This window comes from Protomyctophum parallelum, assembly GCF_964188405.1.
Source record: "Protomyctophum parallelum genome assembly, chromosome: 15".
NCBI lineage: Eukaryota > Metazoa > Chordata > Actinopteri > Myctophiformes > Myctophidae > Protomyctophum > Protomyctophum parallelum.
The window spans coordinates 33,886,689-33,909,362 of record NC_139710.1 but is presented as its reverse complement, the minus strand read 5'-3'; the positions used below and the strand labels follow the sequence as shown (position 1 = coordinate 33,909,362).

Genomic DNA, 22,674 nt, shown 5'->3' with positions numbered 1-22,674 from the left:
CATTATTAAATATTAAGCAGTTAACATTTATAATGTTATATTGCACACAATGTTGCTGTGATTGCCTCTCCATAAGAGACCAGAAGCTAAAAGCGAATTAAAACATTGTGCAATAGAGCGTCGCTGTCCCGCCCCCTTTCATGACGACGCCAGTCGCCAGGCCCAGGAAATCATTCCCAATGCATTTTCCCCCCATAGAAATTTCAACAAGTATTTATTTAAAGCGTCGTACGAAGCCAACTCGAGTCGTGACAAATCATGACAACAAACACAATATTGTGTAACCTGCCGTTTTTTTCTTCTTTCTAATTATTTGTTCGGCCCAAAACATTGTGTTTATTATTGTCATGATTTGTCACAACTCCAGTTGGCTTTGTCCGCGGCGTAAACGTCTTAAAAAAAAAACTTTTTGAAAAGTCTATGAGGAAAATGGGCAATTCTTGTCCGTGTCTCTCGAGGGGGCGGGACAAAACAAACAAAAAAAACATTGTGTTTTCAGATTTTAAAGAAAAAGAGGCCCACGATACAGTCGTGTAATGAACTATAAATTGTCCTTAAACTACAGCAGCTCATAAATGTTTGGTCCCTCAGACTATGGGATGTATATGTACAGTACTACAGACTATGGGATGAATACTACAGTACTATATATTTCAGACTATGGGATGAATACTACAGTACTATATATTTCAGACTATGGGATGAATACTACAGTACTATATATTTCAGACTATGGGATGAATACTACAGTACTATATATTTCAGACTATGGGATGAATACTACAGTACTATTTATTTCTGGTCCCTCAGACTATGGGATGAATACTACAGTACTATATATTTATCTACGATGTAATCATAATGTAAAGTTATATTACCTTTGAGGCAGTCTCGGCCTCCTCGCTGAATGAACAGTATATGACAAGGCGGGGCTTCTTTGGTGCATTTGTTGTGGCACTTCAGCCTGAATACATTTAAAAAAAAGTAGAGTTATTGATGAGATAACGGTTTTTATATCCTTCCTTTTGAAAGCCATGAACTGCTCAGTTAACCTTGAGGGCCCGGGGGGAGAGCGCCCAGCCATTTATAGCAGTGGAGCACATTTAGTGATGGACCGGATGTTATACCGGTGGCTGGATGGTAACCGTATACCGTAAAAGTGGCCGGATGGTAACCGTAAGGTTGCCAGTTTGAACCCTGTGGGCTCCCCCAGAGTTACTGTCAAAGTGTCCTTGAGCAAGACACTGAACCCCTAATTGCTCCTGATGTGCTGGTTGGTGCCTTGCATGGTTTCCGCCGCCATCGGTGTGTGAATGTGTGTGTGAATGTGTGTGTGAATGGGTGAATGTAATGCACAATCTATGTAAAGCGCCTTGGATAAAGGCGCTATATAAATGCACCATTTACCATTTACCATTTATCCCGGATGTGACTACATGCCATAATGTGACATGTAGCAGTTATACAGCACTGTGGTTCCCAAAGTGGGCTCCGGGGACCCCCAGGGGTCCTTGAGGGAGTTCCAGGGGGTCCCCAGCTAAATGATATAGTTTGGAACCAAATGGACCCTTATATGGGTCGATCTGTAACTCTGAGAGTGAACAAATTTACACTCTCAGAGTTAAACTATAACGTTGATTTTACAATAATTATAAATTGAGCGTCCCAGGGATAGAAATGCCATACAATGGGGGTCTGTAGACCCCCATTGTAAATGCATGTCAAACTGGGGGGGGGGGGGGTCTTTGAAATTAAACGGGTTGATCAATCACTGCTAGAGCCGTAAAAATCTTCTCTTATGGGGGTCTCTGGCATATGTTTTTAAATCGGGGTCCGTGGGTGTGGCAGTTCAGCCTGCCAATGAGACTGAATGGCTAAAGTTATTAATTATTGTGTATGTTGCAGAGAATTATATTATTTTGGGCTGTGTATGTTTATGGGTTGATTGCTAATTGCTTGTTGTCTCCATGGTAGGGAGCAAACATCAGCTGTGGGGTGTGGGGAACATACCAACAGTATGAGGGTTTGGCAGTATGGCAGTACCCTGTTTTCTCGTTGTTTAGATATGGTTAAGTGATTGAATAAGTGATGTATTATAATAATGTGATGATTCTGAATATGTGTTGTCCCTGGACATTAGGAAATACTGGTGTAAATTGTGGAATCAATTCAGGGTGGTGTGTTCCAGTGGGAGGGGCTTAGCCTTTATAGGTAGGGAGGCCTCCGACTGCAGGACTGTGGAGCTGGAAGGAGCTAGAAGGAGCTAGAAGGAGCTAGAAGGAGCTGGGGCCACCTGTCCAATGTATCAATGTAAATTATTTTGTTTTGAGTGAATAAAAGAACATCTCTGCAAGAAGGACTGCCTGGATATACACTTTTCCCATTTTGCCGGTTTTGCACACTACCCGCACTAGGCAAGTGTGACAGCAGGCTAATGAGTGTCAATTTGACATCCTTGACATGACAAAGTTTGGGAACCTCTGTTGTTCATTGTGGGCAGCTTACAGCTGTCAGGAATGTCTGACACAGAATATACAGTATGCTAAACAGTCACAATTACAGGTCCTTCATTGGGAGCTTCTCATTTCAGTGAGCCGTGCTTTTAACCAGTGGTGGAAAAAAAAAGTACTCTCATACTGTTGTACTTGAGGGGAAGTATCAATGTGCAATATAAAAGTCTGGAATTCAAAATGTACTTGAGTTAAAAGTACAAAAGTATTGGTGTCAAAACGTAGGTCCAAAAGTAGAAAGTATAGAAACTCTTTTTGCAGATTGTCTCTTTTCAAGTTTTCAAATGTATAAAAACATCTTTTGGAAATAGAGCTACGTACATGCTCACAATGCGTCGCAATGAGATTGCATTGGCTATATTTTCAAATCCACCACTGCTTGTAACACCACGCTGAGCAAACCTACTTGCAGTTTTTACATTTGAGTCCAAACAGCATTCCCTTTCCGCATACCGTACATGTCTGGGACATCCAGTACTTGGTGGAGAACCTGTGAGAAAGGAGACAACACACAGCCTCTTCTCAGTGACTTGATCATAATACGAGGGAGAGCGAGTGCATTTTCCGGGCAGCGGAACACGTGCCGCGGCAGTCAGTATAGTGTTTCTCGGCGGCATCAGTCCGACACTCTACTACCCCAAAGGCCTTGGCTCAATCACACCTAAAAAACACCCGTCTTGTGTCTTGTCCGTGTTTAACCATAACAACCATAAAGTCCGCCACACTAGCACTATAGCAAGTAAATAAAGAAATAAAACTAAAATGTAAAAGAGAATAATATATATATATATATATATATATATCACAGTTCTAGCTGCATTGCATTATCATTCTTTGATTCTCTCAACAAAGCTAAGACAGACAGATAAAAAAAGTAAGTGTGGCACTTCTTCCAATCTCCCTCCGCTGCTGACCCATGTGACCCAGACCTGCTGTGTTTCATTCAATATCCCTGTGCCCAGAGTAATATCCCTGTGCCCGGTGTAAGCGCTGTTCGCTTTCCATCTTCAGCGCTGAGGTCCGGGGCACGAGGCCACCCAGCTATACGTCAATACACTAACCCATTCTGGGCGGGAACCCCTTCTGGCGTTTTAAGCATTATGTTATACTTTAGCTATTGAAAAATAGCAGATCTACAAGCTCTTAGCACGGCACCGAGTGCCGCGCTATACGAGCAACATATTTTCAGATGGGGGTCGGCGGCCAATTACATAATATTTTTGGGGGTCCTTGACATGAAAATGTTTGAGAACCACTGACACATATAAACATGGGGTTTTTCAGAAAACTGTCATGATTTATAGAAGACATTTTGTTCAGTCCTAAATGGGCTAAAGAGCCAATCTGTCAGAGAGATGGGAGCTGTCATATGTGACGTGGAGTGACTGAGAGGTCGTGGATATTAGGCCTACTTTACCAACACAATGCTGGGCTGGATGGCTAATGGCAGGTGAGTAATGTGGTTTGACAGGATCAAAATCTGTTTCTTTTAAATCACATGAACCCTATAGGGAGGGCCCTGATTCGTTCTTGGGTGAACATTCGGCCAAAATACAATAGACTTCATTGTACGTTAACCCATTCTGACCTGAGATCAGATTCTAAAATTGTCTTTTACATCCTGACAGTTTTCTGAAAAAGCTATGTTTCTATGTCAGTCGTTCTTCGATTTTTCAAAAATAGAAGACCTACAAGCTCGTAGCGCGCCACTCGGTGGCATGCTATGAGCTTGTAGATCTGCTCAATAGCTAAAGCATAACATAATGCTAACACCAAAAGGGGTTCCGCCCAAAATGGGTTAATAGCTCAAATTGCAGCTCTACAAGACATCCTTAGAGACTTAATTACTTTGAGAATTTGAGTCAATATTTCATACATAAGTCTAGTATTTTGTGTGGATATATATTTTGTTTTCGCTGTGCCCGTTTTAAGCCCCGTCGTCTTCAAAAAATAGCAGATGTACGAGTTCTCATTACGTCACATCGCAACGGTAATCTCTCAAGACAGACTGATCACTCACGGAGGGCGCTGCTTTTCCTTTGTTTTGCCAATGGGTTCCCAGATTGCATCGCAACTTATAGGAATAAAATGAATGTACAATGTTGTTGCCTACCTGTGTTTTATTGAGTTCCCCAGGTCTCTTCTGGGGATCTGTGGAGACCAGCGAGGCACTGAGAGAGTGTCTACAGGAGGAGACAGAAGGAGGGATGGAATGGGTGACATGGTGTAGTTACGGTACGTTATTAAATGGTGCTGAATATACTGGAAGAAAGAATCGCAGCCAGTTGAAACACATGCATTTTATGCCATGTGGTATTTCAGCTTATATAGCAAAAGGTCTGTTGTCACTTTGGCCGACTTGAACAAGGTCTTAATCAACTGTCAATTACGTACAATAGATCGACAACTTGTATTGCAAGCATATAGTTATACAAGACATCACTGTCTTCTATGCTAAGTAACTTATCATGCACGCACGCACAGACAGACAGACAGACAGACAGACAGACAGACAGACAGACAGACAGACAGACAGACAGACAGACAGACAGACAGACAGACAGACAGACAGACAGACAGACAGACAGACAGACAGACAGACAGACAGACAGACAGAGAGGCAGACAGACAGACAGACAGACAGACACAAGATCTTCCATTATCAACAAAGAACCCTGCACGATTCAGACCCACTGCTTTCGCTCAAGAGTCCATTTAGGATAATAACCGGAAACTATACTGAAAAAGATATCCTCCAGAATATTATGTCAAGGTCAGTGTAGGGGACCGCTGACATTTATTAGGCCGTATTTTGCGGAGGAGGTGTTTGTGTGATTTTACTTAGACACTGGACAGCTGAGCTGATGGGAGTATATACGCCTATACTCTTGTGCCGCTCCTGGGATTTCATTGTGAGGGAGTCTCACTTCAAAAGGTTTTCACAACAAAAAAAATTTAAGATAAAAAACCGTCGCCTGGTCCATTAGCGCGAGCTCTGATAGGAACGGTGGCAGCACACCAATACATTATGCACCCACACCCACTCAATGCAAGCTGGGCTAACAGCCAGCCTACACACACACATACACACACTGTACATACACACACACAACACACATGCACTGTACATACACACACACAACACACATGCACTGCCTCTGTGAAGCCAGGTGGATGCGATGCTGCCGCGAAGGTGCACTGCAACGATAAGCATTGGCGGAATAACTACTATAGGTACCAAAATATTAGGGATATATAACCATATAGTAACTGTATCGAAATATCGATTTTAACCCATTTTGGACTGAGGTCGATAAAAAAAGGCTTCTAAATTCAAAAAATAATCTGAAAAACCCATGTTTCTATGTCAGCGGTGCTCAACCTTTTTCATGTCAAGGACCCTCAGAATTATCTCTATTGCGCCCCGGAAGCAATTTTGGGTTTTCTGAGTGGCCAAAGAGCATTGACCACGCCTCCAGGTCTTAAGTTAAGTAATAAGACCTGGTACTTAAGACACGCAAAATACAGCCCTCACAAAAAAAATATTTGTATGTACTGTACTGTATGGCCCAATATTCCGAAAGTAAAACTGAACTGAACTGAACTATTGTAGATGTGCGTATACACAGTATGTTCAATGATAAATATTCAATCAGTGGCTTGCAGGCAACACAAGGAGGCTCTAATTTGGAAGTTATTTTCTTCACCATCCATGATTGCTTGTATATTTCATTGTGTTCCTTGTCAACAGGCCAAGCTTTGTTGTACAGTAACAGTACACACGTACGCTACAAAAAGCTTTGTAAGATTTTGCAGGCTTAGGCTGTTGGCTGTTGAGTCACGTTTTCCTCATTTCTTTAGGGATTCCAATTAGACAACAGTTATCAGCTCCACAACAGGCCTACATTCCAGCCTACAAACAACGTTGCAATTCTCATACTCAGAAATGGTCAAACAACATTTGTGGATCCACACAGTGGCAGTTTAGACAACAACTTCTGTACGAATCATTGCAACGCGGCACAGGTACCTCACGCCAGCACCAGTGTTGTTTTCGTCGACTAAAACTAAGACGAAAAATGCTCGTCGACTACCTTTTTCCATTTCCATTCTGTGCAGTTACCCACACTGCCTATTGTGCCTAATAACCTAATTTCTAAGACACGCACACGCACGTACGCACGCACACACACACACACCCTTCTTCCCAGCAGTCGCTGTGACTCTGTGACGTCGCTGTGACGCATTGCCAGGGTACTCACACACACACACACACACACACACACACACACACACAGATTAGTATTCATATTTTCAAAACTACATGATAATTATTTACCATGGCCATGCATCTGGCCATGCAAGACTAGTACAAAACATACTACTCTGTTTTAGTTTTTTTTATTTTACATTTTCATAACACGATTTTGTAACCGTTATTTTCCACCCTCTAATTTATGATGACAGTAATGTGAATGCAATCACTGCATTCAATTTAGCAAAATATTATTATTATTACTATTATTATTATTCATCTTTTCCTATTTGGATCCGTAGCCACTAGAACTGCCTGGTTTGTCCATCTGTACCTGCATAGATTGATTGCTCATGCCTGCCTGAGGCCTGTCACCATGTGCTTGTTTCTAGAATGTGGCAGATTTGTTTGTTTTCACCCCAGAAACTTTGTTTATGATTAAATATAAACGAGTAGCCTCTCTGAGAGTATCCTAAATGTTAGCCTCACAATGCCAAACGTCTATTGCAAAGTTTTGTAAAGAAATGAAGTCAGCAGTGCCTAGAGGAGCTAGCCTACTGTAGGTCTACAACAGTTGTATCCTGAGGACTTCAGCTTATACTGGGAAACTCCACAACAGCATCTGCCCTTGATTATGGATTACTACGTGTTTGAAGACATCAAAGGTCAGAATTGAATTGTAATTTTTGCTGAATGGATTTTCATTTATTGTGCCCATGTTGTCTGCTGCTATGCTATGGGGTGCTGTCTGGCTAATTTGTCATTTGGAAGTGAGTTGAAAGAAACTAGCTGTTTGTTACACTCTGCAGTCTTCAATACTCAAAACTATTACTTCAATACTAGTAGGCTAGGCTGCCTGGGAGAGTGTACATGTTGTTTATATGGTTGTTGAGGAGTGCTCCTATGTCCAGCTTTAAGGGTTTGTGTCAACACAGACATTGTGTAAACACAAACATTGTGCTAACACAGACATTGTGTAAACACAAACATTGTGTAAACACAAACATTGTGCTAACACAGACATTGTGCAAACACAGACATTGTGCAAACACAAACATTGTGCAAACACAAACATTGTGCAAACACAAACATTGTGCAAAAACAAACATTGTGCAAACACAAACATTGTGTAAACAAACATTGTGTAAAGACAAACATTGTGCAAACACAAACATTGTGTAAACAAACATTGTGTAAACATTGTGCAAACACAAACATTGTGTAAACACACACATTGTGTAAACAAACATTGTGTAAACATTGTGCAAACACAAACATTGTGCAAACACAAACATTGTGTAAACACACACATTGTGTAAACACAAACATTGTACAAACACAAACATTGTGTAAACACACACATTGTGTAAACACAAACATTGTACAAACACAAACATTGTGTAAACACAAACATTGTACAAACACAAACATTGTGTAAACACAGACATTGTGTAAACACACACATTGTGTAAACACAAACATTGTACAAACACAAACATTGTGTAAACACACACATTGTGTAAACACAAACATTGTGTAAACACACACATTGTGTAAACACACACATTGTGTAAACACAAACATTGTGTAAACACACACATTGTGTAAACACAAACATTGTACAAACACAAACATTGTGTAAACACAAACATTGTGTAAACACAAACATTGTGCTAACACAAACATTGTGTAAACATTGTGCAAACACAAACATTGTGCAAACACACACATTGTGTAAACACACACAAACATTGTGTAAACACAAACATTGTGTAAACACAAACATTGTGTAAACACAAACATTGTGCTAACACAAACATTGTGTAAACATTGTGCAAACACAAACATTGTGTAAACACAAACATTGTGTAAACACAAACATTGTGTAAACACAAACATTGTGCTAACACAAACATTGTGCAAAACATTTACATTTACAAAACATTTACACATTTACACAAACATTTACACATTTACACAAACATTGTGTAAACATAAACATTGTGCAAACACAAACATTGTGCTACACACACACACACACACACACACACACACACACGCACACAGTGCTATCTTTTTCTTTCTTTCTGTTTTGTCGTTTTACCCTTTTTATTCCTCCCCAATTTAGGCCTTGTCCACACGTAAACGGATAAACGTAGGTTTTTATATGCGTTTTGGGGGGGTCGCCCACACGCAAACACGTTTTTGGTCCATATAAACGCATCTTTTGGAAAACTCCTGCCACAGTGTATTTTTTTTTAACTCCGCCTGTGTGTTCCCTGTGTGGACAATGTAAACAGAGTTTTGCATGGGTCTTGCCATTGGTCATATGGACAGAGAGATTTAAAAAAACGTGTCGTATGGACAGAGAGATTTAAAAAAACGAAAATGAAAAAGCTACGTTTATGTAGGTGTGGATGAAGCCTTATTTGTTATTTCCGTGTTGTCACTGCTGTTGTATCCGACTGGCTCACCTACCAGTGAGGAGCCCCACCGGGAGGAGCCCCAAGTGGGTGAGGAGCCCCCACCGGGTGAGGAGCCCCCACCGGGTGAGGAGCCGGGTGGTTATGCCAATCGATTCCTTTGGTGACAGAACACAGTGACAGAACACAGTGACATCTGTTTGGGTCGTATAGCAGCGCAACAATATTGTAGTGCATGCAGGAGGAGGGAGACCTGTAACAACTACCATCTAATGAGGAGGAGGAGGAGGAGGAGGATGAGGGAGACCTGTAACAACTACCATCTAATGAGGAGGAGGAGGAGGAGGAGGAGGGAGACCTGTAACAACTACCATCTAATGAGGAGGAGGAGGAGGAGGAGGAGGGAGACCTGTAACAACTACCATCTAATGAGGAGGAGGAGGAGGAGGGAGACCTGTAACAACTACCATCTAATGAGGAGGAGGAGGAGGAGGGAGACCTGTAACAACTACCATCTAAGGATGAGGAGGAGGAGGAGGAGGAGGAGGAGGAGGGAGACCTGTAACAACTACCATCTAAGGAGGAGGAGGAGGAGGAGGGAGACCTGTAACAACTACCATCTAATGAGGAGGAGGAGGAGGAGGGAGACCTGTAACAACTACCATCTAAGGATGAGGAGGAGGAGGAGGAGGAGGAGGAGGGAGACCTGTAACAACTACCATCTAAGGAGGAGGAGGAGGAGGAGGAGGAGGAGGGAGACCTGTAACAACTACCATCTAATGAGGAGGAGGAGGAGGAGGGAGACCTGTAACAACTACCATCTAATGAGGAGGAGGAGGAGGAGGAGGAGGAGGGAGACCTGTAACAACTACCATCTAATGAGGAGGAGGAGGAGGAGGAGGGAGACCTGTAACAACTACCATCTAATGAGGAGGAGGAGGAGGAGGAGGAGGGAGACCTGTAACAACTACCATCTAATGAGGAGGAGGAGGAGGAGGAGGAGGGAGCCCTGTAACAACTACCATCTAATGAGGAGGAGGAGGAGGAGGAGGGAGCCCTGTAACAACTACCATCTAAGGAGGAGGAGGAGGAGGAGGAGGAGGGAGACCTGTAACAACTACCATCTAAGGAGGAGGAGGAGGAGGAGGAGGAGGGAGCCCTGTAACAACTACCATCTAATGAGGAGGAGGAGGAGGAGGAGGGAGCCCTGTAACAACTACCATCTAAGGAGGAGGAGGAGGAGGAGGAGGAGGGAGACCTGTAACAACTACCATCTAATGAGGAGGAGGAGGAGGAGGAGGAGGGAGACCTGTAACAACTACCATCTAATGAGGAGGAGGAGGAGGAGGAGGAGGGAGACCTGTAACAACTACCATCTAATGAGGAGGAGGAGGAGGAGGGAGACCTGTAACAACTACCATCTAATGAGGAGGAGGAGGAGGAGGAGGAGGGAGACCTGTAACAACTACCATCTAAGGAGGAGGAGGAGGAGGAGGAGGAGGAGGGAGACCTGTAACAACTACCATCTAATGAGGAGGAGGAGGAGGAGGGAGCCCTGTAACAACTACCATCTAATGAGGAGGAGGAGGAGGAGGGAGACCTGTAACAACTACCATCTAATGAGGAGGAGGAGGAGGAGGAGGAGGGAGACCTGTAACAACTACCATCTAATGAGGAGGAGGAGGAGGAGGAGGAGGGAGACCTGTAACAACTACCATCTAATGAGGAGGAGGAGGAGGAGGAGGAGGGAGACCTGTAACAACTACCATCTAATGAGGAGGAGGAGGAGGAGGGAGACCTGTAACAACTACCATCTAATGAAAAATGAAGACGGGTCATCCAAATATACATTCTTCATGTTCTGTCGCGCCTGCGCATGATCACACACACACACGCACTGTACTAAAGGTATGCATGGCCACACTCACGCACGCACGCACGTGCACACCACACACACACACACACACACACACCCTTCTTCCCAGCGGTCTCTGTAACCCCCTGCCACTTTCAATGCATTTGTGTTTGCCACATCCTACTATAAATGCGTCACGTGTCTGCGTACGTGCTTGTAATGCACGTAACTCGACAAGCGCCCCACCGACTTCATATTCGTCAGGAGGCGTTCCACACCCCCGCAGGGAGTGCAGTCAGTGCCCTGTGTTCGGACTCGAGTCGCTCGGACCCACGGTTCTCCAGAACCACCACTGAAAAGGCTCTGGTCAGGCTCTGCCTGCAGTGGGCCTAATCGTGACACGTTGACAACGGGTAATATTAATATTAGGTTCCCAAGTTGCATCGTTCTCAAGTAGGCCGGTAGCCGGCGGGCACGTACAGGTCTAGTGTGACCAAATTTGACTGAGGGACTGCCATTGGATTTTTCGTTTTTTTTATGTCATATGAAAGCAGGGAATCATATAGCTTCAAATTGACGTATTGGTTGTTCAGTTTGACCCACCAGTTTTGGAGATATGGCTTATAGAGTATAATGTCTTGCAGAGAAACAGCGAGTTGAGAAAACGGGCTTGAAATTAAGGTTCACTTCTGTGGTCTCTAACATTACACCTAGCTACATGTTTAAGCATTTATTTCATATTTATTGAAGTTGGTACAACATATGTTCAGGAGGAAGACCACGCTTACAAGCTAAGATCGTTGGCCTCCTCTGCCACCATGCCATGCTAACTCTATCACTAGCCTCAGGTATCAAGCTCAATCAACTCCACCATTTACCTGCCATGGTTACCAATGCCAGCTCCACCCTCACCACTCACCGAGACCTCACTGCCATGGCAACCGCCAGTTCTCCGCCCTATCGCCGCCCTCGCTGCACCAAGGGAAGAGTATATATGCCAGCCTGTTTCACCAGCCATTCGTGCATCGTATCTCGTAACCCTCCCTCCCTCCCTCCCGCTTCTTTTACTAACTCTCGTTCTCCAGTTTCAGGTTCCGACGGGGGTCTCGTATTGGGGGCGTGTCCGCACACGACCAGAAGGACGCCCCGCTACTCAGACCCCATGCCAAATCCTCAGGGTATCCTACCCCCCCGGAACCGGGCCTTCGACACCCCCTCCCCCCAGGGCAAACGCCCCTCATCCTCCCCCTCCCCCCCCAGGGCAAACGCCCCTCATCCTCCCCCTCCCCCCCAGGGCAAACGCCCCTCATCCTCCCCCTCCCCCCCAGGGCAAACGCCCCTCATCCTCCACCTCCCCCCCCAGGGCAAACGCCCCTCATCCTCCCCCTCCCCCCCAGGGCAAACGCCCCTCATCCTCCCCCTCCCCCCCCAGGGCAAACGCCCCTCATCCTCCCCCTCCCCCCCAGGGCAAACGCCCCTCATCCTCCACCTCCCCCCCCAGGGCAAACGCCCCTCATCCTCCCCCTCCCCCCCAGGGCAAACGCCCCTCATCCTCCACCTCCCCCCCCAGGGCAAACGCCCCTCATCCTCCCCCTCCCCCCCCAGGGCAAACACCCCTTATCCTCCCCCTCCCCCCCCAGGGCAAACGCCCCTCATCCTCCCCCTCCCCCCAGGGCAAACGCCCCTCATCCTCCCCCTCCCCCCCCAGGGCAAACGCCCCTCATCCTCCCCCTCCCCCCCCAGGGCAAACGCCCCTCATCCTCCCCCTCCCCCCCAGGGCAAACGCCCCTCATCCTCCCCCTCCCCCCCCAGGGCAAACGCCCCTCATCCTCCCCCTCCCCCCCCAGGGCAAACGCCCCTCATCCTCCCCCTCCCCCCCCAGGGCAAACGCCCCTCATCCTCCACCTCCCCCCAGGGCAAACGCCCCTCATCCTCCACCTCCCCCCCCTGGGCAAACGCCCCTCATCCTCCCCCTCCCCCCCCAGGGCAAACGCTTTTTTCTCCTTTCTCCTCTCCTTTCTGGTGAAAAGCTGGAGCTGGCACGATGGCAGGCTCTCAGTCAAATCTGGTCACATTTGTAAATCAACAAGTATAGATCATAAGAAGGGTCATAAGAAAACTGTTCTGTTGTCTTTGCCTGTCGTCCATGCACAGATAAGATGATAGAGAAATTCCACACACATATATATACCTATATATATGAGTCACTCTCCATAAAACGTGAATAATTGAGAACTTGGATATGTACTAATCCATGCAGACGCTTCCATGTTTCTTGTCAGTAGGACAAGGAAACTGATGTGAGGGGACATGGCATGTGGCATTTAGGGCTTTAACTCATGTTGGGCGGGAACCCCTTTTGGTGTTAGCATTATGTTATGCTTTAGCTATTGAAAAATAGCAGATCTACAAGCTCATAGCGCGCCACCAAGTGGCGCGATACGAGCTTGTAGGTCTGCTATTTTTGAAAAATCGAAGAACGACTGACTTTTTCAGAAAACTGTCAGGATGTCGAAGACATTTTTAGAATCTGATCTCAGGTCAGAATGGGTTAACATATGCCATGCCTTATACCCACCAGCATTAACCACAATCAGAGAATTACGCAATTATAGCTTCCACTATCTCCATAAATGGCATACTTATACGGCCACACTATAGAACGAATGAAAATACATCGTTTGGATGCACGGGGGACGTATCCTCAGTGATGTATCCCAAGGTCATCTGGGTTTCGGGTCTCGCGAACATCATACCCCTCGCTCAGGTGTCCCAGCCAGGGTGATCAATAATGATAATAATAATAATTCACGGAAAGTGGTTAATGCTTGCGGGTATAAGGCATTGGATACGATAGAGCCCTTAGTGCCGCTGACGCAAGATAGGGCCATAGTGCGACCGTGCGTGCGTGCGTGCGTGCGTGCCTGCGTAAAATGTATAGGTGACAAGCCATTCCTCTTTCCTCAACAATGTGAGTTATGTCAATACCTCGAAGAGGACAGAATGGAACATGGTGTCACTGAGGTGTCGTCCCATGAAAGGAGAGAGTAGCTCGGTGCCTTCCAGCCTGGCCTTGACGAGGAAAATGTTGTAAAGAAGAAAAGGACTTCTGTATGTGCTCCAAAATGTCTCGAAGAAAGATTATCGAAGCATACGTTGCTTTTCAGTTTTCAGGAAGCCACAAAGGCGAGTAGAAGACTGACCTTTCCCCGATATAGCAAGGTGACATTTTGTATCAATGACTTCTTATACCCGTTAGTAAACAACTCATTCTATAATGGCAGGAAAGAGGGAGGGAGAGAAAGGAGAGAGGCATGCAGCAGATTAAAGGTCACCATGAATGGGACTCGAACCCGCAACGCCAGAGCCTATATATGCGGCGTGCACCTGGACCGCTAGGCCATGCAGCGGGCGCCCCGGCGGTCATGATTTTATGACCTTTATCTGCTTGACCCAGTACACCTATATTGACCTGAGATTATATTCTAAAAATGTCTTCTACATCCTGACAGTTTTCTGAAAAAGCTATGTTTCTATGTCAGTCGTTCTTCGATTTTTCAAAAATAGCAGACCTACAAGCTCGTAGCGCGCCACTCGGTGGCGCGCTATGAGCTATGAGCTATGTTCTATTCCTGTCAATTATGTTCTTATGTCTCATATCTTCTGTGGGCACGTAGTGTACGTGTCCAATACCGCATAATAATAATAATAATAATAATAATAAACCTTTATTTATATAGCACCTTTCAAAACGAGGTTACAAAGTGCTTTACAGAAAAACAAGAACAAATGCAGTGCACACCATAAACAACAGTTGACAATAATAAAAAATAAAGAACAGGCAATGTACAGAAATGCAGTAGGACATATACGAACAATAGGGAATGTTAAAAAAACGTTTAGGTGTTAAAAGCAGATTTATAAAAGTGAGTTTTTAGGAGGGATTTGAAGCGGGGGAACGGATTCTGCGAGCCTTATCTCGAGGAGGGGGAGGGCATTCCAGAGAGTGCAAAGGCCCGGTCACCTTTCGTTCTCAACTTGGAAGCTGGGACTAATAATGTATATTCTGTGTGTGTTGTTGAACTTCAGAGCCTGCTGTCCGTCGTGTGATTCGTGCCTGGTGGTGAATGTTCTCCGCGCTGCAGCAGGACTCAACGGAAACATGAGGCACTCATTCACCACCCTTAGTTAGGTGGAGATCTCTGAAACATGAGGCACTCATTCACCACCCTTAGTTAGGTGGAGATCTCTGAAACATGAGGCACTCATTCACCACCCTTAGTTAGGTGGAGATCTCTGAAACATGAGGCACTCATTCACCACCCTTAGTTAGGTGGAGATCTCTTAACCCATTTAGATCTACAAAATGTCTTCTAAATCCTGACAGTTTTCTGAAAAACCCTCATGTGTCAGTTGTTCTCAAACATTTTCATGTCAAGGACCCCCACAAATATATGAAATTGGGCCGCCGACCCCCATCTGACCATAATTATGTTGTTCCAGTGACCCACCCATGAGAAGCAAAGATGTGAGCAAAAAAACGTTCGCTCGGAAAGAATATATATTCAAAGATTTTCCCAATTTTTCAAAAATTGTGAAAATGCTACAGTATGAGCTTGTAGATCTGCTATATTTTTCAATAGCTAAAGTATAACATAATGCTTTAAATAAAACACCAAAAGGGGCTCCCGCCCAGAATGGGTTAAGGGACGCGCGGTCGACCCAAATCACAACAACCCCCGTCATCGTCACACAGCAACCCCCCCCCCCCCCCCACCCTAACCCCCCCCTCCTCCCCCACCCCATGCATGTCTGTGGGGACCAGATCGTCTGCCCCTGCATGCCACACTCCAATGCAGCGCTTCAATTACACTCAATCAGGTCCGATAACTCGATAGAGAGGGGGAACTGACATCATCCTGCCTGTATAGCTCTCGCCGGGCCCTGCGCGGCGGCTGGCGACATGTTCTGGGCAGATGACTGGGCCTGTCAGCGCCGCGGTACAGGGCTCTTCATTAAGCCATTCTGGCCGGGAACAACCCCCTTTTAGTTTGTTTTAATTTAAACTAAAGCATCATGTTATGCTTTAGCTGTTGAAAAAATAGCAGATCTACAAGTTCATGAACTTGTAGGTCTGCTATTTTTTTTGAGAAAGAGCGAACGTTTTTAACTCATATCTTTGCTTCTAGGGGGGGGGGGGGGGGGTCCTGGAACAACATATTTTCAGTTGTGGGTCGGTGGCCAAATACAGATACTTCTGGTGGTCCTTGACATGAAATAGTTTGGGAATGACTGACATTAGACACATGGGGTTTTTCAGAAAACTGTCAGGATTTAGAAGACATTTTGTATAGAATCTTTTCTCAGGTCTAAATGCGTTAAACTATGATCAGTGGTGGGAAGTATAACCGAGTACATTTACTCAAATTATACTAATTTTGAGGGAACGTGGCCAAAGTATACGCACAGCACAAAAGGTCGAGAACCACCTGACCTATTTGATATACTTTAATAGTATAAAGTAAAAAAATATATATATCTTTTACTTGTAACTGTATTCTGACACGGTGGTATTGCTACTTTTATTTAAGTAAAAAGTACTATTAAAGAGTACTTCTTCCACTGCCTGTGATGATGTCATCATGGATGTTGCCAGTCGGGCATGTAGTACGCACACGTCACGTACGCTAATAAAGTTTCAAAAACCCTGTAGTCTGACGTAGACACACCAGGCATGTTCTTAATGTGCGTGCGTGCGTGCGTGTGTGCGTGCGTGCGTGCGAGAGACTGATGCACTATGAGTGTTGCCAGATTTTGTGAGAGAACGACATATATTTTCAGATGGGGGTCGGAGGCCAAATACATGAAAATGTTTGAGAACCACTGACATAGAAACACATATAGATTTAGAAGACATTTTTATGGCTAAATGGCTTATACTAAGCAGACATGGCAACTGTGGGTACGTCCAAGGCGCCAGACGGCTAGTGTCCTCCTCCATCTTGTGTGACTGTCTGTCTGTCTGTCTGTCTGTCTGTCTGTCTGTCTGTCTGTCTGTCTGTCTGTCTGTCTGTCTGTCTGTCTGTCTGTCTGTCTGTCTGTCTGTCTGTCTGTCTGTCTGTCGTCTGTCGTCTGTCTGTCGTCTGTCTGTCTGTCTGTCGTCTGTCTGTCTGCCTAATGACGAAGGAGCCTCCATTCACATCCTCCACCCTCCAGGCCACGGACGTGAGTGTCTGCGTGTGCGTGTGTGTGTATGCGTGTGTGTGTGTGTGTGTGTGTGTGTGTGTGTGTGTGTGTGTGTGTGTGTGTGTGTGCTTGTACAATAGAGCAGTGGTTCCCAAACTTTTTCATGTCAAGGACCCCCAAATTGACATGTATTAGCCCGTGGATGGACCCCACATTTTAAAAAGATATATGCCAGGGACACCCCCCCCCCCCCCCCATCCTCCAATCACCTGGCTGTCCTCCATCCTCCAATCACCTGGCTGTTTTCCATCCTCCAATCACCTGGCTGTTTTCCATCCTCCAATCACCTGGCTGGCTACTTAAACCTGGCTGTGACTACACTACACACTCTGTGCTCAGTGATATTCTCAGCTAGTGCAGCTATAGTACTACGTCAGTTCAACAGCTCTTAGTTTATAGTTTAAGACCGAAAGTTCCTTCTTGAGTTCCTTGGGGGGCTCAGAGTGCTTCCACTGAGGAAAGTAGGCTTTCTAATAATGACACAACCCGCCTTTGTTTTGGTGAGTAGCAAAAACGTTCTTTTTATTTACGCTATAAAGAGGAGAGACTGGTCTGAGTTCCATGTGAGAGTTGAAAGCGAAAGTAGCATAGCCTTAACCCATTTTGGATGGGAACCCCTTTTGGTGTTTTAAACATGTTATAATTTAGCTATTGAAAAATAGCAGATCTACAAGCTCATAGCGCGCCACCGAGTGGCGCGCTACGAGCTTGTAGGTCTGCTATTTTTGAAAAATCGTGAAAATATTTATTTCAGAAAACTGGAGGATTTAGAGAAGACGTTTTTTTAATTTCGACGTCAGGCCTAAATGGGTTTTAATGCAGGGCAGAATCATAGAAGCATTAGCTATGGACCAGAGCTATATAGGACACAACATGGGACACACCGGGCTGTTTTCATGAGACTCATGGAAAGTAAACAATTTGAACGTGTGTAGTGTCCAGTGTTTGCTCACCATGACCAGAAGCGAACAAAGATAGGAGTGTAATGGAAAACAAACTCCTCCATCGAAAAGGAGACAAAACGGCCACAGTTACCATGACAACGGCCGCACGCCGTGTCTATACCTATTTCTCTTTTTTTTTCCTCCTTCGTTTTCCCGTGGAACATCGTGCTGTCGTCTTTGACGGCCAGCGGCACACACACTAACGCACACACTGTGCACACACGCGCAGGCACATGCACACACACACACACACACTCCCACAAGTGCATCTCTATGCCCAAAACACGCCTCCTTCCAGCCTTCTACTCGCGGCTCTCACATGCAATCATTATCACTGGAAAAATATCAATGATCTCAGATATGAAACAAGTATATCTTCACTCCAGTTTCTCTGCATGGGAGAGTGCCAGTGAGATGGAGGGGGGAACACATGTGACTAAATTTGACTGTGGGACTGCCATTGGATTGCCATGAATATTTTTCATGTCATATGAAAGCAGGGAATCATAGCTTCAAATTGACATGTTGGTTGTTCAGTTTGACCCACCAGTTTTGGAGATATGGGATTATAGAGTAATGTGAGTTGTGAAAACAGGCTTGAAAGGTTCACTTCTGTGGTCTCTAATGTTACACCTAGCTACATGTTTAAGCATTTATTTCATATTTACAGCTCTGACACTTATTTTCAGACATGCTCTAGTATGTGAAGAGTCTGCCTGTGCTATTAACTCATTTAAAAAAATAGATCTTGTCACAAATGATATACCTACAGGGCCTTACGACTCAAATGTTGCGAGACAGACAGACAGACAGACAGACAGACATAATCGTAACATGATGTGCTCGATGTGTCCCCTCTGATGTGTCCCCTCGGGGCCACAGAAGGACGTCCAGGTGGACAGCCGGGGCATCGTGGCACCGCAACTGTGGCTCTGGTTCCGATCCACACCCCGACAGACCGGGCCGACTGAGGCCCAGGCCCGGGGGCGGTGCCTGAAAACTGTCCTCCCCCCCCCCTCCACCCTCCCCCTCCCCCGTGACCAACGTGTCACTCCAAACTGTGGAGACAAATGTCAAACGACCGTCACCTTTGTGTGTTTGTTTGTGTTGCGCGGCGTATGTGCGTGCGTGCGTGCGTGTGTGCGTGCGTGCGTACGTGCGTGCGTGCGTGCGTGCGTGCATGCGTGCGTGCGTGAGTGAGTGAGTGAGTGAGTGAGTGCGTGCGCATGCGCGCGTGCGTGTGGTAAACGGCCTCAGCATCTCTGTGGCTATAATTCTGTTGTTTGGAGGCATTTGGCTCCGAGTCCGTCACTCAATGTCTTTGAGTTTTAAATCAGTCTCAACTGCACGCCAATGGCCCGTGACAAATGGCATCCGACACACAACAGGTGCAAATGATTAAAAGAGAGAGAGAGAGAGAGAGAGAGAGGGGGGAAATAAATGAAAAAACTGCCTACAACCTGCCACAGAATCTGGCAACATTAAAACAATGCTATCATGAAAAGTGGGCAATTAACGGAAAATATATCGAAACCAAACCAACCGACTTCATCTTGTACTACTGTAATGTATTGTAGGTTATTCGAGAAGCATTTTCTTCTTTTTCTTCTCATATTTAACGAAATTTCTGAAATTTCAGCTAAAGTGTAACATAATGAAACACCAAAAGGGGTTCCCGCCCCAAAATGGGTTAACTTAGAAATAGCATTTAATCATAATCGAGGCAAAAGTTTGAAAGAATGGCGATATTGATTTGAAGTCATACAGCAATGGCCCCCCGAATCTATGGAGCGTTGTATGAGGTGGAGGTGGTTTTGTGTTGGGGGTGAATCTATGGAGCGTATGAGGTGGAGGTGGTGTTGTGTTGGGGGTGAATCTATGGAGCGTTGTATGAGGTGGAGGTGGTGTTGTGTTGGGGGTGAATCTATGGAGCGGTATATGAGGTGGAGGTGGTGTTGTGTTGGGGGTGAATCTATGGAGCGTTGTATGAGGTGGAGGTGGTGTTGTGTTGGGGGTGAATCTATGGAGCGTATGAGGTGGAGGTGGTGTTGTGTTGGGGGTGAATCTATGGAGCGTATGAGGGTGAGGTGGTGTTGTGTTGGGGGTGAATCTATGGAGCGTTGTATGAGGTGGAGGTGGTGTTGTGTTGGGGGTGAATCTATGGAGCGTTATATGAGGTGGAGGTGGTGTTGTGTTGGGGGTGAATCTATGGAGCGTTATATGAGGTGGAGGTGGTGTTGTGTTGGGGGTGAATCTATGGAGCGTATGAGGGTGAGGTGGTGTTGTGTTGGGGGTGAATCTATGGAGCGTTATATGAGGTGGAGGTGGTGTTGTGTTGGGGGTGAATCTATGGAGCGTTATATGAGGTGGAGGTGGTGTTGTGTTGGGGGTGAATCTATGGAGCGTATGAGGGTGAGGTGGTGTTGTGTTGGGGGTGAATCTATGGAGCGTATGAGGGTGAGGTGGTGTTGTGTTGGGGGTGAATCTATGGAGCGTTATATGAGGTTGAGGTGGTGTTGTGTTGGGGGTGAATCTATGGAGCGTATGAGGGTGAGGTGGTGTTGTGTTGGGGGTGAATCTATGGAGCGTATGAGGGTGAGGTGGTGTTGTGTTGGGGGTGAATCTATGGAGCGTATGAGGTGGAGGTGGTGTTGTGTTGGGGGTGAATCTATGGAGCGTATGAGGTGGAGGTGGTGTTGTGTTGGGGGTGAATCTATGGAGCGTTATATGAGGTGGAGGTGGTGTTGTGTTGGGGGTGAATCTATGGAGCGTTATATGAGGTTGAGGTGGTGTTGTGTTGGGGGTGAATCTATGGAGCGTATGAGGGTGAGGTGGTGTTGTGTTGGGGGTGAATCTATGGAGCGTATGAGGTGGAGGTGGTGTTGTGTTGGGGGTGGGTGACATTTCAGCGTCCCCTGGGTGTGTTGGACTCATTCCGCGCACCGTCATCTCAGTCCTGTGTGTCACATTTTAAATGACATCAGAGCTGAGCGATTGTTCTGGAGCTGCGATACGGCCACGACCCGCGGGACGAAAGACACACCGGTGATCTGTGAGGCCTTAGAGTTAACCCATTCTGACCTGAGATCAGATTATAAAAATCTTTGATTTTTCAAAAATAGCAGACCTACAAGCTCATAGCTCGGTGGCGCGCTATGAGCTTGTAGGTCTGCTATTTTTCAATAGCTAAAGCATATCACAATGCTTACACCAAAAGGGGTTCCCGCCCAAAATGTGTTAACTTGACTCACTGCACAGATACGCACACACACACGCACTCATGCACACACACACACACACACACACACACACACACACACACACACACACACACACACACACACACTAGCTGCCAAATATAGTGGCATTTGGTTAGTCAAGGGGGCCCAGACACCCTAACAAAATGCCCTTGTAAAAATATGAGAAAAGCTCAAGGTACAATTCATTTTGTCACTGTCTGTCTGTCACCCATGGGAAAAAGAATTGTCTCATGAGTAAACGACGACAATGTTTCTCCGCCGTACATAAAAAAGAAAGAAAAAAAATAACAAAAATAACACTTTGACATGTTGACAAGTATAGCAGGTTGAGGCAGTCATTCATCACAGTCCTTTCTACTCATGGCCTTTCAACCCATTTTGGGCGGGAACCCCTTTTGGTGTTATAGCATTACGTTGTGCTTTAGCTTTTGAAAAATAGCAGAGCTACAAGCTCGTAGCACGCCACTCGGTGGCGCGCTACGAGCTTGTAGGTCTGCTATTTTTTGAAAAGTCGAAGAACGACTGACATAGAAACATAGCTTTTTCAGAAAACTGTCAGGATGTAGAAGACATTTTTAGAATCTGATCTCAGGTCAGAATGGGTTAAGCCATACTGTCTGTTCCTCTCAGGCCAGTGCATTAATACACAACTATAAAAAGTGCTCCTTGGGGCACAGCTTCCGACCAGGTCGTGTAGGTTATTGTGGGCCAGCGAATAGTTCATAGTTCAGTTATTATAGAGGTGATCTGTACACTTTGAGGAGGTGAATGTTGAACAAATTAGTTTTTCAAAATCCATGTCATTCACCGAAAATAGCTGATCTACAAGCTCTCAACGTGTTGCATGCAGTGTGACGCGTGGAGAGCTTGTAGATCTGCTATTTTCGTTATTCTTTTGTCCAAAAGTGCCCTCTCTTACGGGATTTCAGCCCCTTCCTCTCTAACACTCTCTGCGTACGGTCCTATAATTTGAGTATTTACATTACCAGTGAGGCCATATATTTATAACCACCCTTTATAAATGTAACTTCTCCTGGACATGTTATGGTCTGGCTCCCTGCCTTTCCATCATTCCCCCTCCCATTGCTTCTACGGCCCCCCCCCTATACACGCACCTGTCTCCAACTGCCTCATCAGCCCAACTGTTCCCCTCGCTCCTCACCTGTGCCAACTTCCCCCAT

The 22,674-nt window shown here is 45.6% G+C and overlaps 1 protein-coding gene across 1 annotated transcript in view; it reads right to left on the bottom strand.

Moving 5' to 3' along the window:
* Positions 1–22,674, bottom strand: part of ksr2 (kinase suppressor of ras 2) — a gene marked incomplete at both ends in the record, with an annotated part of 122,792 nt that overhangs the window by 27,344 nt on the left and 72,774 nt on the right. The window contains 3 exons of the mRNA XM_083784359.1: positions 858–964; positions 2,917–3,000; positions 4,624–4,693. Of these exons, the coding sequence (XP_083640485.1) occupies positions 858–964; positions 2,917–3,000; positions 4,624–4,693 (261 nt within the window). The remainder of the gene's footprint in view (positions 1–857; positions 965–2,916; positions 3,001–4,623; positions 4,694–22,674) is intronic.